The sequence below is a fragment of the Poromitra crassiceps genome (assembly GCF_964638095.1).
Source record: "Poromitra crassiceps genome assembly, chromosome: 2".
NCBI lineage: Eukaryota > Metazoa > Chordata > Actinopteri > Beryciformes > Melamphaidae > Poromitra > Poromitra crassiceps.
Genome location: NC_139624.1, coordinates 13,168,254 through 13,185,753, shown reverse-complemented (window position 1 = coordinate 13,185,753; position 17,500 = coordinate 13,168,254). Strand labels below are relative to the sequence as shown.

Here is a 17,500-nt window from a genome sequence, read left to right as displayed (position 1 = left end):
CTTTTTGGACTTTTCAAGCTATCACCCCCCCACTCTCAAAAAGGGTTTGCCATACAGTCAATTAATCAGAGTCAGGAGGATTTGTAATACAGATGCTATGTTTGAACAGCAGGCTCAGGATCTATGTAACAGGTTCAGAGCAAAGGGCTTTACCCAAAGGGACCTACAGAACAGCCTCCAGAGGGTGAGAGGGTTAAAGAGAGAGGATTTGCTGCTCTCTAGAACCTCCACAGACCGTGATTTTAACATTGTGTGTGCCACCACGTTTTCACCTGCTTCTCAGGACATTAAAAAATGTATTTTGAAACACTGGCACATTCTTCGAAATGACCCACAAGTGGGACATATCTTTAGTAAGCCTCCTTTGTTTGCCTTGAAACGTGCTAATAATATCAGGGACCGATTGATGAGGGCCGATTCTTTTGTACGCCCGACACATTTTTTATCACATGTACCGAATGGTAACTTTCCCTGTTCCAATTGCATCAATTGTAACGCCATGGTCAAAGGCGATTCCTTCTGTCATCCCCATTCGGGGAAGAAATATTTGATTAAAAATAGAATTTCCTGTAAAACTAAATATGTAGTGTACCTACTGAAGTGCCCTTGTGGCCTATGTTATATAGGAAAAACGACCAGAGAACTCAAGACCCGGATAACGGAACACAAAAGCAATATCAGAAACAAGGACATCAAATCCGCTGTAGCGAGGCACTTTAATGCTGCTGGTCACGATATATGTTCCCTTAGATTTCTAGGTATAGAGGTAGTCGTTCCTCTTAAGAGAGGGGGTGACAGGGATCGTACTCTTTTACAAAGAGAGGCTTATTGGATACACACCTTACAGACAGAACACCCTAGAGGTATGAATGAGGAACTGTTATTGGGTTGCTTTCTGTAATTTTGCTTTTTGCTTTTTTCTTTAATTTTAACTTTTACACTATCGTTTATTTGATAGCTTGAATTGTGTGATCTTGGTGTGTTGCCTGACCTTGGTGTATTTATCACCACGTTGTATCTCGAACACCACTGCTCTGTGTTGCAATTAGGTTTGTAATATATTTCCTTGTTTTCTATTTATCAATGAGGTTTGATATTGACTGATCTTTATCTAGCTTCTCCCCGTCTGTTTTGAGTGCATTTACCCGGTTTATTTAATTGTGTATTGTAATCTTACATGAATGATGCTGTTTCCGGTGTGATGCTTTATAAACGTCATCTCCGCCTTGTACTGCACCACACTGAAGAAGGCCGTCAGGCCGAAACATGTATGTGCCGTTCTATCCTGACTGAGGTAAATTAAATATTCAAAAGGACTTTTTTGAGTGCTGGCTTTTTCTTGTTTAATTTGTACCCGTGCCGTGCACCGGACCTCTTTCTTCACTCTCCGAGTGTGCTCGCATTTTGCTACTTTTGGATTAACTTCTTGAGCGACGCACCTCTTTTACCTCAGTCAGTAATGGCGTCCTACCAGGAAGTAGACGCTCTCACGAACTTAAGAGCCACGACGCTGGCCTTTTCGGACTCAGACTCCGACAGTATTTTAAACTTGTTTCCTTGTGTGTCCCCGGCTTTGTCTTCTACGGATCCAGCACCAGACACGGTGGCTTCACTGACTCGGCATCTGGAATATCTTTTGAAGAAAGAGACTCGAGCGCAACTTCATGGCTCCACACTGTCGCATTATTGGCGCAGTAAACGCATCCCGAGAGGGCTTCGTATCAACAAAGAACCGGCTCTTGGAAGGGAGAACAGTGAGTTCTGTCAACAGTGGTGTGAGATCCTCAATAAATGCTCGTTCGACCTCATGTTACTCGTGATCAAACACGCCGATGCCGAGGTCTCTAAAATTAAGACTGAGATCAATGATTTGAGAAAAGAGATGACCAACAGACTTGATGCTGAACAGTTTAAAGTGATTGAGACATCCTGTTTAACTCTGAGAGACACTCATGAGAAGCAGATCCTAGAAGTAAAAATCAATAAGTACCGCAGAGACACACTGGACTACAAGAATAACCGCGTCTATTCCTGGCTTTCATCCGACGGCTCAAGTTTTCGTCACTACCGACGCAGACGGGAGGATGGGCCTTTGGCTTCGAGTGGGCCTTCCACGGACGACTCCGGGAGCGGTGAATCGAGGAGGGGCTCCAGACAGCGGCCTTTTTTAGGCCAGGACCTGCAGCGCCGGTACGATCTGAGGGGCTCCGTCAACACCGCCCCACCAGAAGGGGAGGGAAGCGACACCGGTCCCGCCAGCAGAGGGAGAGGGAACCGGCGAGGGAGGATAACGTGATCAATCTGTCCAGCAGACCCCTGTCTCCACAAGAAACATCGGTCCTCTCAAAAGGTTTATCTTTCGTTCCTTCCACTAGAGCTGATCCGTTTAAAACTAGAATTGAAATGTTTAAGTTTTTGAGGAATGTTAAACTCCGTGCTTTTTTTGATAAGGGTGCTCCTCACCCATTTCCACTTGTGACTCTCCCACAGACTGTTGCCGTGCCCACGCCTGACTTAGGCCTGAGGGCCAAAAGTACGTTTGTCCCTCCTGCCCTCAACCCCTCGGTTGCGACGTTTTGTAGGCTGATTGAACATGACTCACAGATATTGATGAACAATCAAAATAAACTCTATTCTAACATAGAACTGAACGAGAGAAAAGCATTGTCTTCACTGTCGTCTGATCGTACTATTGTTATAAAAAATGCAGATAAGGGTGGTGCTATTGTCATACAAGACTTGGAAGCATATAGAACAGAAATCCTGAGACAGCTGGGTAACAGTGAGTTTTACACTCCTTTAGCGAGTGACCCCACGCTAAGACTCTATCAAGAAGTAGAGCTCTTTCTTAAAACAGCTTTGTCAAAATTATTTATTTCTGAGAATGAGTTCAAATTTATGCTACAGAAACACCCTGTACGCCCTTTGTTCTATACACTGCCCAAGATCCATAAAAGCTGTATCCAGCCAGTCCCCGGCCGCCCTATTGTGGCAGGGACACAGTCCCTTACTGAACCTGTCTCACAGTACCTGGACCGACACATCAAATCAATGGTGTCCTTGCTTCCATCCTATTTGAAGGACACAACTGATTTTTTGAATAAACTGAGTACAGTACAGCTTACCGATGATCAAATATTTCTCTGTACGATGGATGTCAACAGCCTATACACCAATGTTCCCCATGTCGAGGGTTTACAGGCACTGTCTTGTTTTTTGAACAAAAGAGAGAATCTCACACCTCCTACTGACTTTCTGGTAGAATTGTCCAGACTGGTCCTTGACTGCAATTATTTCAGATTTGAAAACTCTTATTACCTGCAATGTCAGGGGGTGTCCATGGGGAGTCCCTGTTCCCCTAATTACGCCAATTTATTCATGGGTAAATTTGAAGAGGATTTTGTTTACCAAAATAACCCTTTCAAGACACTGTTAGAATGCTGGTTCAGGTATATTGATGACATCTTTTTCATTTTTCGAGGCACACCCTCTCAGTTAGAAGAATTTAAACTTTATATTGATTCCAGGCTACCATCCATCAAATTCTCACTAGAACATAGTCGTGAGTCAGTCTCATTTCTGGATGTGGTGGTCACTAAATCTGAACACCTTATGACACGAGTGTATAGAAAAGAGACTGACAGAAATAGCTTTTTGGACTTTTCAAGCTATCACCCCCCCACTCTCAAAAAGGGTTTGCCATACAGTCAATTAATCAGAGTCAGGAGGATTTGTAATACAGATGCTATGTTTGAACAGCAGGCTCAGGATCTATGTAACAGGTTCAGAGCAAAGGGCTTTACCCAAAGGGACCTACAGAACAGCCTCCAGAGGGTGAGAGGGTTAAAGAGAGAGGATTTGCTGCTCTCTAGAACCTCCACAGACCGTGATTTTAACATTGTGTGTGCCACCACGTTTTCACCTGCTTCTCAGGACATTAAAAAATGTATTTTGAAACACTGGCACATTCTTCGAAATGACCCACAAGTGGGACATATCTTTAGTAAGCCTCCTTTGTTTGCCTTGAAACGTGCTAATAATATCAGGGACCGATTGATGAGGGCCGATTCTTTTGTACGCCCGACACATTTTTTATCACATGTACCGAATGGTAACTTTCCCTGTTCCAATTGCATCAATTGTAACGCCATGGTCAAAGGCGATTCCTTCTGTCATCCCCATTCGGGGAAGAAATATTTGATTAAAAATAGAATTTCCTGTAAAACTAAATATGTAGTGTACCTACTGAAGTGCCCTTGTGGCCTATGTTATATAGGAAAAACGACCAGAGAACTCAAGACCCGGATAACGGAACACAAAAGCAATATCAGAAACAAGGACATCAAATCCGCTGTAGCGAGGCACTTTAATGCTGCTGGTCACGATATATGTTCCCTTAGATTTCTAGGTATAGAGGTAGTCGTTCCTCTTAAGAGAGGGGGTGACAGGGATCGTACTCTTTTACAAAGAGAGGCTTATTGGATACACACCTTACAGACAGAACACCCTAGAGGTATGAATGAGGAACTGTTATTGGGTTGCTTTCTGTAATTTTGCTTTTTGCTTTTTTCTTTAATTTTAACTTTTACACTATCGTTTATTTGATAGCTTGAATTGTGTGATCTTGGTGTGTTGCCTGACCTTGGTGTATTTATCACCACGTTGTATCTCGAACACCACTGCTCTGTGTTGCAATTAGGTTTGTAATATATTTCCTTGTTTTCTATTTATCAATGAGGTTTGATATTGACTGATCTTTATCTAGCTTCTCCCCGTCTGTTTTGAGTGCATTTACCCGGTTTATTTAATTGTGTATTGTAATCTTACATGAATGATGCTGTTTCCGGTGTGATGCTTTATAAACGTCATCTCCGCCTTGTACTGCACCACACTGAAGAAGGCCGTCAGGCCGAAACATGTATGTGCCGTTCTATCCTGACTGAGGTAAATTAAATATTCAAAAGGACTTTTTTGAGTGCTGGCTTTTTCTTGTTTAATTTGTACCCGTGCCGTGCACCGGACCTCTTTCTTCACTCTCCGAGTGTGCTCGCATTTTGCTACTTTTGGATCAACACACTGTGCCTTCATCAAGGTCACAAAAAGTGTAGACTTTACAGCCTAACTTAAGAGATAAATAAGGTTCAGCTGGTGCAACAGTTACCCTGGTCTCAATGAGGACTTGGAGCTCTCATCATACTTATAGCCATGGCCTTAGTCCTAACATGTAGCCATTGTTCTCTCTCCTTTGATTCCCAATCCTTTTTCCTCAAAAACACTGTATTGCTCATGTGGTTTCCTCATTGGTTTTACTGTATTTTTATTGTTTTATTGCATTTGTAGTGATGGTGTCATTTGGTTGACTTGCTACATTTTAATGTTTGTTTTCTGGATTTCTCTGTGTGTCATCACACCCTGAAGAAGGTGCAAGCCGACACGCGTTGGTGTGTTTTAATGATTCAAGCCCATTCAATTAAAGGCCTTTTACGTTTTAATGATTCAAGCCCATTAAATTAAAGGCCTTTTACATTTTCAAACCTCCTTGAGTGCCTGGACCTGCATTTTTATGCCCTTTTGCTTATGAGTCTTCCTCTCCATTTGATTTCCAAGAGCACCGGTGGTTTGAGGGATTCAAAACAATATTTTCTCTCCCCAGGATGGCGAAAGCGGCAGGTCATGCCTTCACCATCCTGGGAAAAAAGATATCGCCTACAGTTTTCGAGGCTAGCAAGCTAGGTAGCTACCATTTGTTTTCTAAGAGGCGGAGTGTTTCGGGGATGCTGCTCTAGCTGTGGTATACGTTAAATACCACAGCTGTGAACCAATCAGATTGCTTGATTTGAGAAAGCCATTTTTTAATTACTCATAGACCCCAAAGCGTGGGACAAGCTGGATGTGGAGCTGGTGAAAAGAATCCTTCAAGGTGTGTGTGTGTGTGTGTGTGTGTGTGTGTGTGTGTGTCTGTCTGTCTGTCTGTCTGTCTGTCTGTCTGTCTGTGAGAAAGAGAGAGAGTCTGTGTGAGAGAGAGTGTGTGTGTCTTTGTGTGTGTAATTGACCCCGATATATTTGTTTCCCTGTTTATGAAATGTAATTTGTGGAACCAAATAAAGTATTTAAAATGTGTGTGTGTGTGTTCAAATAGGGGGAACCATGCCCATCGGGGCAAGAGCTGTTAGCTCAGGCAAGACAACAGGGAGAGTTAGCTGAAGTCAGACAGGGAGAGGAGGAAGAGTTCAACAAACTGGTATAGTTGAGGATGATGAGGAGGAGGATGATGGTGATGAGTAAGAGGGCAGTTTGGCCTCGGTTCATCTTGGTTCAATTGTTAAAAACAAAAGGAAGAAAAAGAACAAAAAAGAAGCCTCATCCATCTTTTTATTTGTTTTATTTAGATGTGTTTCAGCAACAAGTTATAATCCAGACTATCACTGCAGAGTCATGTCCACTTATCCTCTCTCTCTCTCTCTCTCTCTCTCTTTCTCCATATCTCTCTTTCTCTCTCTCTCTCTCCTGCTCTCTGCTGGTGAGTAATCACACAGAGGAAAGACAGAGATCTGGGTCGTGCCCTTTGGTTAAAAATGAATAAAAATAAAAGTGGTAAATAGAAACGTGTTTGGCACGGGGAATTGACGGCCCTGAAACTCTGATTACAGGGACACAAACATCTTTTTGCAAGTAGGCTACAATGTCCAAGTTTAGCTCTGTGTGTTGAGCTGAGCGATGCCACTCTTTCAAGTGGAAGTTTGTTCCACCAGCCACAAATTTACATTCTCATCTTTTTTTATTTGTTTCTGCTGATTTATTTTATAGTGAAGAAAAGCCTCCAATCACTAACTCACTCTTCAGTCTCTGCTTGTTTATTGAAGCAGCAGCATGTTGTCATTCATATTAATGAGTGCTGGTTTGTCCTTGTTATGTCTTTTTGAACCTGGCAGCCTGTTGGCTTCAGCTGCTTTCAGTTGACTTCACCATTTTAGAAACATGTATATTTAAAACCTCCACAGCTCTGAGTGGATTATGAAACATGGTTTCAATCAGGTTTTCTATACAGGAATGTTTTATTTTATATCTACATGTTTTATTCTTTATTCAGATTGGAGCGCTGCAGCTTGTCAGAGAGCAGCTGTGCTTCTCTGGCCTCAGCTCTGAAGTCCAACCTCTCCTCCCATCTGAGAGAGCTGGACCTGAGTCACAACAAGGCGCTGAAGGAGTCAGCAGTGAAGCACCTGTGTGATCTTCTGGAGAGTCCATACTGCAGACTGGAGACTCTGAGGTCAGACAGCATTTTTTAATGATGTGTTGACATGAATATTATATGAATATTGTGGTGAATCTTAATTTGAGGACGTCTATATAGAGTCATTTCATCTGAAATCAGGCTTAGGACTCACAGTGTCTTCCTATTGTTTTCACACATTCCTGGTCTCTTCAAATGAATTAAGATGAACTTTGGTGATGATATTCTCCATCGTTTTAGAGACACAGGGCTCAAATGGCTCCAGAATGGCCTCCATCATCTATGGAGGACAAACTTTGATGTGAGTGTTGGAGGCAACAGGATTTAAAATATTAATGTGTTAATTACACAGAAGGTTCAGAGCACATAATATTACACATAATATGTTGCAGTGGAACAAGCGTGTGTGTGTGTGTGTGTGTGTGTGTGTGTGTGTGTGTGTGTGTGTGTGTGTGTGTGTGTGTGTGTGTGTGTGTGTGTGTGCGCGTGTGTGTGTGTGCTGGACTTAGTGTTTTGGGGGCCTAAGGTGAACACAGGCATGATGGGGTCCTGCACATCCGTTGTTCTCCCCTTGTAGCTGAAGCCTCATCATGCTTTTATTTGTTTGAACATAATTAGATGTTATGGGTCTGTTCCAAATTGCCTGTCTCCATCACTTTCTTTTTTCTATGGTGAATTTGAGAAGTTTACCAGACCAACAAATACATGCAAATGCAAATATAGGTTGAAATCGCTGCATAAATGTTTTTCAGCTTTCATGCTATGTTGTTGTGGGTACATGCTTTAATCCTTTCCAGGCTCTCTCTCTCTCTCTCTCTCTCTCTCTCTCTCTCTCTCTCTCTCTCTCTCTCTCTCCTCTCTCTCTCTCTCTCTCCCTCTCTCTCTCTCCTGCTCTCCTGCTTGATGTTTTCTGGGGAAGTTCTCACTGGATCCCACAAAGTCTTCTGTATTTACCAAGGGAGGAGGTTGGCCAAGAGCTAATACACCTGTCCAGTAGAACAGCAGCTTTTAGACTCCAGTGGATCCAGAAATGACTTGATGTGAAAGGCTGGGCGGTATGGAGGCAGGTTGCAGAGACACTCTTAAAACAGTTGGAGGTCTGGGTTTGCCACTTGACTTTGTGAATCCTAACACACTGTCACTCAATGATGTTGCACCCTTTTATAGAGGTCTGCTAAGAGTATGATGACTGATGAAGGTGCTGAGAGCGACACCTCTCAGCTCAGTGGAGTGGCTGCTGGAGGAGCCTCTGGTTTTTGGGGCGAGGCTGGACATCACCACAGCAGCCACACCAGCACTTTGTGGGACCCTAAAGGCAGCCAAGGTGGTTACCCTGGGCCACCTGGTGGGTCTTGCAGGGAAATACATCATTGAGGCCGGGGCAGTGGCTGAGCGGCTGGGCGTGAGATCGATGCGAGTGGCTGGACTGATGCTTGGTCGGTACAGGAGCGCCCTGACTGCAGTGGACTGGAAGCTGTTGCAGGAGGGGGACAGAGGGGACGCGGGGTTTGTATTATCACAGGAGGACAGAGGGGACGCAGGGTTTGTATTATCACAGTAGGAGGACAAAGGGGACGCGGGTTTGTATTGTCACAGGAGGACAGAGGGACACAGGGTTTGTATTATCACAGGAGGAGGACAGAGGGGACGCGGGGTTTGTATTATCACAGGAGGACAGAGCGGACACAGGGTTTGTATTATGACAGGAGGACAGAGGGACACAGGGCTTGTATTATCACAGGAGGAGGACAGAGGGGACACAAGGTTTGTATTAACACAGGGGGACAGAGGGGACACAGGGTTTGTATTATCACAGGAGGACAGAGGGGACACAGGGTTTGTATTATCACAGGAGGAGGACAGAGGGGACACAGGGTTTGTATTAACACAGGGGGACAGAGGGGACACAGGGTTTGTATTATCACAGGAGGACAGAGGGGACACAGGGTTTGTATTATCACAGGAGGACAGAGGGGGTGAGGTGGGTCGTTCTTTCCCGAGGCTACTGTTGGGGTCCTCCGCTGCAGGGGGAATGGATGAGGCCTGTCTGGAATCTGTTGGAGGAAAGAGACTCTACAGACTCTGTGTGAAAATAGTCAACAGAGACAGGCTGAGCAGCAGGCCGACACCCCGAGGAGGACCAGCCTCGGGGTGGGGTCCGAGGTCAAGCCTGCATTGACCACACTGTATAAGGGGCCGTTGCCAAAACAGTCCGGGGACTTACAATGGAGGGTACTACATGGGGCACTGCCACTCAATGCTTTTGTCTCTGTGGTGAACTCTGATGTGAACAGTGGCTGTCCTTTCTGTGGGGTGAGAGAGACAATATGTCACTGCTTCAGAGACTGTGTGAGGCTCAGGCCTCTCTTCAACATGCTGACTTCTTTCTTTACTTTTCTTGCTGCTGTTTTTACTCTTTCTGTCTTTATTTTCAGTTTCCAGTGTGGCAACAGCAAACAGAGGATGGGGCATATTGTAAATGTCTTGTTGGGGCAGCAAAGATGGCTGTGTGTTTTAGCAGGAAGAGGAAATAGATGCAGAAGTCTAAGTAGGCCTTGTAGTCTTGTTGAAGGCTCTGGTTAGGGTGAGAGTAACCATAGACTTTGATAACTACAACAGGATGCAGGACATGGGAGTGTTTCAGAGCAGCTGGTGTCTGGGGGAAGCTGTGTGCAGGCTGGAGGGAGGAGAGCTGCTTTTTAACACACAGCTGGGATGAGGAGGGCTTGACAGTGTGTATGATTGTCCATGACTGATCCGTTTTGTTTTGATTGATGTTGTTTTGTAGAGTTTTTTCGGGGGTTGCATTGGTTCTGATTCTGTGTTTTGTGAAACTTGTTTGTCCTCTGCCATGATGTACATGTCGTAGGTAGGGTTTTCATTAAAGGTTTGATAAAACTCAAACTCTCCTGCCCTCTGCTGGTGAGTAATCACACAGAGGAAAGACAGAGATCTGTGTCGTGCCCTTTGGTTAAAAATGAATATAAATAAAACTGGTAAATAGAAACGTGTTTATGCACGGGGAATTGACGGCCCTGAAACTCTGATTACAGGGACACAAACATCTTTTTGCAAGTAGGCTACAATGTCCAAGTTTAGCTCTGTGTGTTGAGCTGAGTGATGCCACTCTTTCAAGTGGAAGTTTGTTCCACCAGCAACAAATTTACACTCTCAGCTTTTTTTATTTGTTTCTGCTGATTTATTTGATAGTGAAGAAAATCCTCCACTCACTAACTCACTCTTCAGTCTCTGCTTGTTTATTGAAGCAGCAGCATGTTGTCATTCATATTAATGAGTGCTGGTTTGTCCTTGTTATGTCTTTTTGAACCTGCAGCCTGTTGACTTCAGCTGCTTTCAGTTGACTTCACCATTTTAGAAATCTTCTTGATCTAACTTCGTTCTCTCTCTTTCTTTATTAAAAAAAAAAAAAAAAAAAAAAAAACTAACCTAAACTTGTACCACTGTTCCTTCAGAAGTTGTAGTTGTCATAGACTGTGCTCCATAGTTGATTGCTCTATTGCTGACAAAAAATGTGTTATTGTAAGTCGCTTTGGATGAAAGCGTCTGCCAAATGACGTAATGTAATGTAATGTATGTAATGTAGAAACATGTATATTTAAAACCTCCACAGCTCTGAGTGGATTATGAAACATGGTTTCAATCAGGTTTTCTATACAGGAATGTTTTATTTTATATCTACATGTTTTATTCTTTATTCAGATTTAGGGACTGCAGGTTGTCAGAGAGCAGCTGTGCTTCTCTGGCCTCAGCTCTGAAGTCCTACCCCTCCTCCCATCTGAGAGAGCTGGACCTGAGTTACAACAAGCAGAAGGAGTCAGCAGTGAAGCTGGTGTCTGATCTTCTGGAGAGTCCACACTGCAGCCTGCAGATGAGGTCAGACAGCATTTTTTAATGATGTGCTGACATGAATATTATTAATGTCGGCTCACAGCAAGAAGATCCTAGGTTCATTTCAACAGCCACCGCGTGTGCGTGTGCGTGCGCGTGCGTGCTTCTGTGTGTGTGTGTGTGTGCGTGTGTGTGTGTGTGTGTGCGTGCGTGCTTCTGTGTGTGTGTGTGTGTGTGTGTGCGTGTTGTGGTGGACTTAAGTGTTTTGGCGGCCTACGGTGAACACAGGCATGATGGGGTCCTGCACATCTGTTGTTCTCCCCTGGTACCTGAAGCCTCATCCATGCTTTTATTTGTTTGAACATAATTAGATGTTATGGGTCTGTTCCAAACTGCCTGTCTCCATCACTTTCTTTTTTCTATGGTGAATTTGAAAAGTTTACCACACCAACAAATACATGCAAATGCAAATATAGGTTGAAATTGCTGCATAAATGTTATTCAGCGTTCATGCTATGTTGTTGTGGGTACATGCTTTAATCCTTTCCAAGCTCTCTCTCTCTCTCTCTCTCTCTCTCTCTCTCTCTCTCTCTCTCTCTCTCTCTCTCTCTCTCCTGCTCTCCTGCTTGATGTTTTCTGGGGAGGTTATCACTGGATCCCACAAAGTCTTCTGTATTAACAAGGGAGGAGGTTGGTCAAGAGCTAATACACCTGCCCAGTAGAACAGCAGCTTTTAGACTCCAGTGGATCCAGAAATGACTTTATGTGAAAGGTTGGCGGTATGGAGGCAGGTTGCAGAGACACTCTTAAAACAGGTGGATGTCTGGGTCTGGACTTGTCCCTTTTCTTTGTGAATCCTAACACACTGTCACTCAATGATGTTGCACCTTTTATAGAGGTCTGCTAAGAGTATGATGACTGATGAAGGTGCTGAAAGCGGCACCTCTCAGCTCGGTGGAGTGGCTGCTGGAGGAGCCTCTGGTTTTTGGGGCGAGGCTGGACATCACCACAGCAGCCACGCCAGGACTTTGTGGGACCCTAAAGGCAGCCAAGGTGGTTACCCTGGGCCACCTGGTGGGCCTTGCAGGGAAAGACATCATTGAGGCCGGGGCGGTGGCTGAGCGGCTGGGCGTGAGATCGATGCGAGTGACTGGACTGATGCTTGGTCGGTACAGGAGTGCCCTGACTGCAGAGGACTGGAAGCTGTTGGAGGAGGGGGACAGAGGGGACACAGGGTTTGTATTATCACAGGAGGAGGACAGAGGGGACACGGGGTTTGTATTATCACAGGAGGAGGACAGAGGGGACACAGGGTTTGTATTATCACAGGAGGAGGACAGAGGGGACACAGGGTTTGTATTATCACAGGAGGACAGAGGGGACACAGGGTTTGTATTATCACAGGAGGACAGAGGGGACACAGGGTTTGTATTATCACAGGAGGACAGAGGGGACACAGGGTTTGGATTATCACAGGAGGAGGACAGAGGGGACACAGGGTTTGGATTATCACAGGAGGACAGAGGGGACACGGGTTTGTATTATCACAGGAGGACAGAGGGGACACAGGGTTTGGATTATCACAGGAGGAGGACAGAGGGGACACAGGGTTTGTATTATCACAGGAGGACAGAGGGGACACAGGGTTTGTATTATCACAGGAGGACAGAGGGGGTGAGGTGGGTCGTTCTTTCCCGAGGCTGCTGTTGGGGTCCTCTGCCGCAGGGTGAGTGGATGAGGCCTCTCTGAAAATAGTCAACAGAGACAGGCTGAGCAGCAGGCCGACACCCCGTGGAGGACCAGCCTCGGGGTGGGGTCGGAGGTCAAGCCTGCATGGACCACACTGTATAAGGGGCCCTTGCCAAAATAGTCCGGGGACTTACAGTGGAGGGTACTACATGGGGCACTGCCAGTCAATGCTTTTGTCTCTGTGGTGAACTCTGATGTGAACAGTGGCTGTCCTTTCTGTGGGGTGAGAGAGACAATATGTCACTGCTTCAGAGACTGTGTGAGGCTCAGGCCTCTCTTCAACATGCTGACTTCTTTCTTTACTTTTCTTGCTGCTGTTTTGACTCTTTCTGTCTTTATTTTCAATTTCCAGTAGCAAGAGCAAACAGAGGATGGGGCATATTGTAAATGTCTTTTTGGGGCAGGCAAAGATGGCGGTGTACCTTAGCAGGAAGAGGAAATAGATTAGGGATGGGCATTGAATTTCGAATTTTCGAATAATCGTTATTATCAAGGTCGACTTTTATTATTGAAAGTCGAAATTCGGATTTTTTTTTTTTTTTTTTTTGTGAGTGAAATGTTGCATTGTCTCCCCTGATTCTAAGTATAGTCGAATCGCTTGGTTTGAGCAAGTAAAACAATTTTTATAAGCATTTTAAGCAAGGTTTATGGAAAAATGAATGGCGGATGAAATCCCATGAAGAGGGAGAGGGGGTGACTTTGGCACCCCTTTGGCACTCAGACCTGAGCCTACTAAATATTTAATGAACCACTCATGATTGTCAAAACTGTTTTTATTTTCGAAAATGTCAATGTCATGTAACATGTTCTTTACTTCAGTGGTGCAATGCTTGTTTGAGCTAAAAATCCACAGCAGAAGCTTTTTCTATTAATTAATAAAGCCTTAGACTTAGAATCAGGGGAGACAATGCAACATTTCACTCACAATTCTTTTTTTTTTTTTTTTTTTTTACATTTTTTTTTTTTTTTCGAATTTCGATTAAAAGTCGACTTTGGCCAGCGAATTTCGAATAGTGTTTTTGCTAGAAATGCCCATCCCTAAAATAGATGCAGACGTCTAAGTAGGCCTTGTAGTCTTGTTGAAGGCTCTGGGTAGGGTGAGAGTAACCATAGACTTTGAGAACTACAAAAGGATGCAGGACATGGGAGTGTTTCAGAGCAGCTGGTGTCTGGGGGAAGCTGTGTGCAGGCTGGAGGGAGGAGAGCTGCTTTTAAACACACAGCTGGGATGAGGAGGGCTTGACAGTGTGTATGATTGTCCATGACTGATCTGTTTTGTTTTGATTGGTGTTGTTTTGTTGAGTTTTTGGGGGGTTTCATTGGTTTTGATTTTGTGTTTTGTGCAACTTGTTTGTCCTCTGCCATGATGTACATGTCGTAGGTAGAGGTTTCATTAAAGGCTTGTTAAAACTCAAACTCTCCTGCCCTCTGCTGGTGAGTAATCACACAGAGGAAAGACAGAGATCTGTGTCGTGACCTTTGGTTAAAAAATAAATATAAATAAAACCTGTTTGGCACGGGGAATTGATGGCCCTGAAACTCTGATTACAGGGACACAAACATATTTTTGCAAGTAGGCTACAATGTCCAAGTTTAGCTCTGTGTGTTGAGCTGAGTGATGCCACTCTTTCAAGTGGAAGTTTGTTCCTCCAGCCACAAATTTACATTCTCAACTTTTTTTATTTGTTTCTACTGATTTATTTTTATAGTGAAGAAAAGCCTCCACTCACTAACTCACTCTTCAGTCTCTACTTGTTTATTGAAGCAGCAGCATGTTGTCATTCATATTAATGAGTGTTGCTTTCTCCTTGTTATGTCTTTTTGAACCTGCAGCCTGTTGGCTTCAGCTGCTTTCAGTTGACTTCACCATTTTAGAAACATGTATATTTAAAACCTCCACAGCTCTGAGTGGATTATGAAACATGGTTTCAACCAGGTTTTCTATACAGGAATGTTTTATTTCATATCTACATGTTTTATTCTTTATTCAGATTGGTGCGCTGCAACTTGTCAAAGAACAGCTATGCTTCTCTGACCTCAGCTCTGAAGTCCAACCCCTCCTCCCATCTGAGAGAGCTGAACCTGAGTTGGAACAAGCTGGACGAGTCAGCAGTGAAGCATCTGTCTGATCTTCTGGAGAGTCCACACTGCAGCCTGGAGACTCTGAGGTCAGATAGGGTTCATTTCACCTGTGTGTGTGTGTGTGTGTGTGTGTGTGTGTGTGTGTGTGTGTGTGTGTGTGTGTGTGTGTGCGCGCGTGTGTGCGCGCATGTGTGTGTGCATGCTTCTGTGTGTGTGTGTGTGTGTCTATGCGCGTGCGTGCTTATGTGTGTGTGTGTGTGTGTGCGCGTGTGTGTGTGTGTGCGCGTGCGTGCGTGCATGCTTCTGTGTGTGTGCGTGCGTGCTTCTGTGTGTGTGTGCTTGTGTGTGTGTGTGTGTGCGTGCGTGCGTGTGTGCTTGTGTGTGTGTGTGTGTGTGTGTGTGTGTGCTGTGGTGGACTTATTGTTTTGGGGGCCTAAGGTGAACACAGGCATGATGGGGTCCTGCACATCCGTTGTTCTCCCCTGCTACCCGAAGCCTCATCCATGCTTTTATTTGTTTGAACATAATTAGATGTTATGGGTCTGTTCCAAACTGCCTGTCTCTATCACTTTCTTTTTTCTATGGTGAATTTGAAAAGTTTACCAGACCAACAAATACATGCAAATGCAAATATAGGTTGAAATCGCTTTCCAGGCTCTCTCTCTCTCTCCCCTCTCTCTCTCTCTCTCTCTCTCTCTCTCTCTCTCTCTCCTCTCTCTCTCTCTCTCTCTCTCTCTCTCTCTCTCTCTCTCTCTCTCTCTCTCTCTCTCTCTCTCCTGCTCTCCTGCTTGATTTCTTCTGGGGAGGTTATCACTGGATCCCACAAAGTCTTCTGTATTTACCAAGGGAGGAGGTTGGTCAAGAGCTAATACACCTGTCCAGTAGAACAGCAGCTTTTAGACTCCAGTGGATCCAGAAATGACTTGATATGAAAGGCTGGGCGGTATGGAGGCAGGTTGCAGAGACACTCTTAAAACAGGAGAGAGGGCTGGGCTTGTCACTTGTCTTTGTGAATCCTAACACACTGTCACTCAATGATGTTGCAGCCTTTTATTGAGGTCTGCTAAGAGTATGATGACTGATGAAGGTGCTGAGAGCGGTGCCTCTCAGCTCAGTGGATTGGCTGCTGGAGGAGCCTCTGGTTTTTGGGGCGAGGCTGGACATCACCACAGCAGCCACGCCAGGACTTTGTGGGACCATAAAGGCAGCCAAGGTGGTTACCCTGGGGCACCTGGTGGGCCTTGCAGGAAAAGACATCATTGAGGCCGGGGCGGTGGCTGAGCGGCTGGGCGTGAGATCGATGCGAGTGGCTGGACTTATGCTTGGTCGGTACAGGAGCGCCCTGACTGCAGAGGACTGGAAGCTGTTGCAGGAGGGGGACAAATGTCTTGCAAATGTCTTGTTGGGGCAGTAAAGATGGCTGTGTGTCTTAGCAGGAAGAGGAAATAGATGCAGACGTCCAAGTAGGCCTTGTAGTCTTGTTGAAGGCTCTGGTTAGGGTGAGAGTAACCATAGACTTTGAGAACTACAAAAGGATGCAGGACATGGGAGTGTTTCAGAGCAGCTGGTGTCTGGGGGAAGCTGTGTGCAGGCTGGAGGGAGGAGAGCTGCTTTTTAACACACAGCTGGGATGAGGAGGGCTTGACAATGTGTATGAACTCAAACTGTCCTGCCCTCTGCTGGTGAGTAATCACACAGAGGAAAGACAGAGATCTGGGTCGTGCCCTTTGGTTAAAAAAATAAATAAAATAAAACTGGTAAATAGAAACGTGTTTGGCACAGGGAATTGACGAGCCTGAAATTCTGACTACAGGGACACAAACATATTTTTGCAAGTAGGCTACAATGTCCAAGTTTAGCTCTGTGTGTTGAGCTGAGCGATGCCACTCTTTCAAGTGGAAGTTTGTTCCACCAGCCACAAATTTACATTCTCATCTTTTTTTTATTTGTTTCTGCTGATGTATTTTATAGTATAAGAAAAGCCTCCACTCACTAACTCACTCTTCAGTCTCTGCTTGTTTATTGAAGCAGCAGCATGTTGTCATTCATATTAATGAATGCTGCTTTGTCCTTGTTATGTCTTTTTGAACCTGGCAGCCTGTTGGCTTCAGCTGCTTTCAGTTGACTTCACCATTTTAGAAACATGTATATTTAAAACCTCCACAGCTCTGAGTGGATTATGAAACATGGTTTCAACCAGGTTTTCTATACAGGAATGTTTTATTTCATATCTACATGTTTTTTTCTTTATTCAGATTGGAGCGCTGCAACTTGCCAGAGAGCAGCTTTGCTTCTCTGGCCTCAGCTCTGAAGTCCAACCCCTCCTCCCATCTGAGAGACCTGGACCTGAGTTTCAACCGGCTGGAGGAGTCAGCAGTGAAGCACCTGTGTGATCTTCTGGAGAGTCCACACTGCAGCCTGGAGACTCTGAGGTCAGATAGGGTTCATTTTACGTGTGTGTGTGTGTGTGTGTGTGTGTGTGTGTGTGCGCGCGTGTGCGTGCGTGCATGCTTCTGTGTGTGTGTGTGTGTGTGTGTGTGTGTGTGGGTGTGTGTGTGTGTGTGTGTGTGTGTGTGCGTGCCTGCT

General features: G+C 44.9%; 1 protein-coding gene across 1 annotated transcript in view; it reads left to right on the top strand.

Annotated features, from left to right (window-relative positions):
* Nucleotides 1-17,500, top strand: part of LOC310798399 (NACHT, LRR and PYD domains-containing protein 12-like) — a gene marked incomplete at both ends in the record, with an annotated part of 101,429 nt that overhangs the window by 58,787 nt on the left and 25,142 nt on the right. The window contains one exon of the mRNA XM_083660953.1: nucleotides 17,170-17,346. Within this exon, the coding sequence (XP_083517079.1) occupies nucleotides 17,170-17,346 (177 nt within the window). The remainder of the gene's footprint in view (nucleotides 1-17,169; nucleotides 17,347-17,500) is intronic.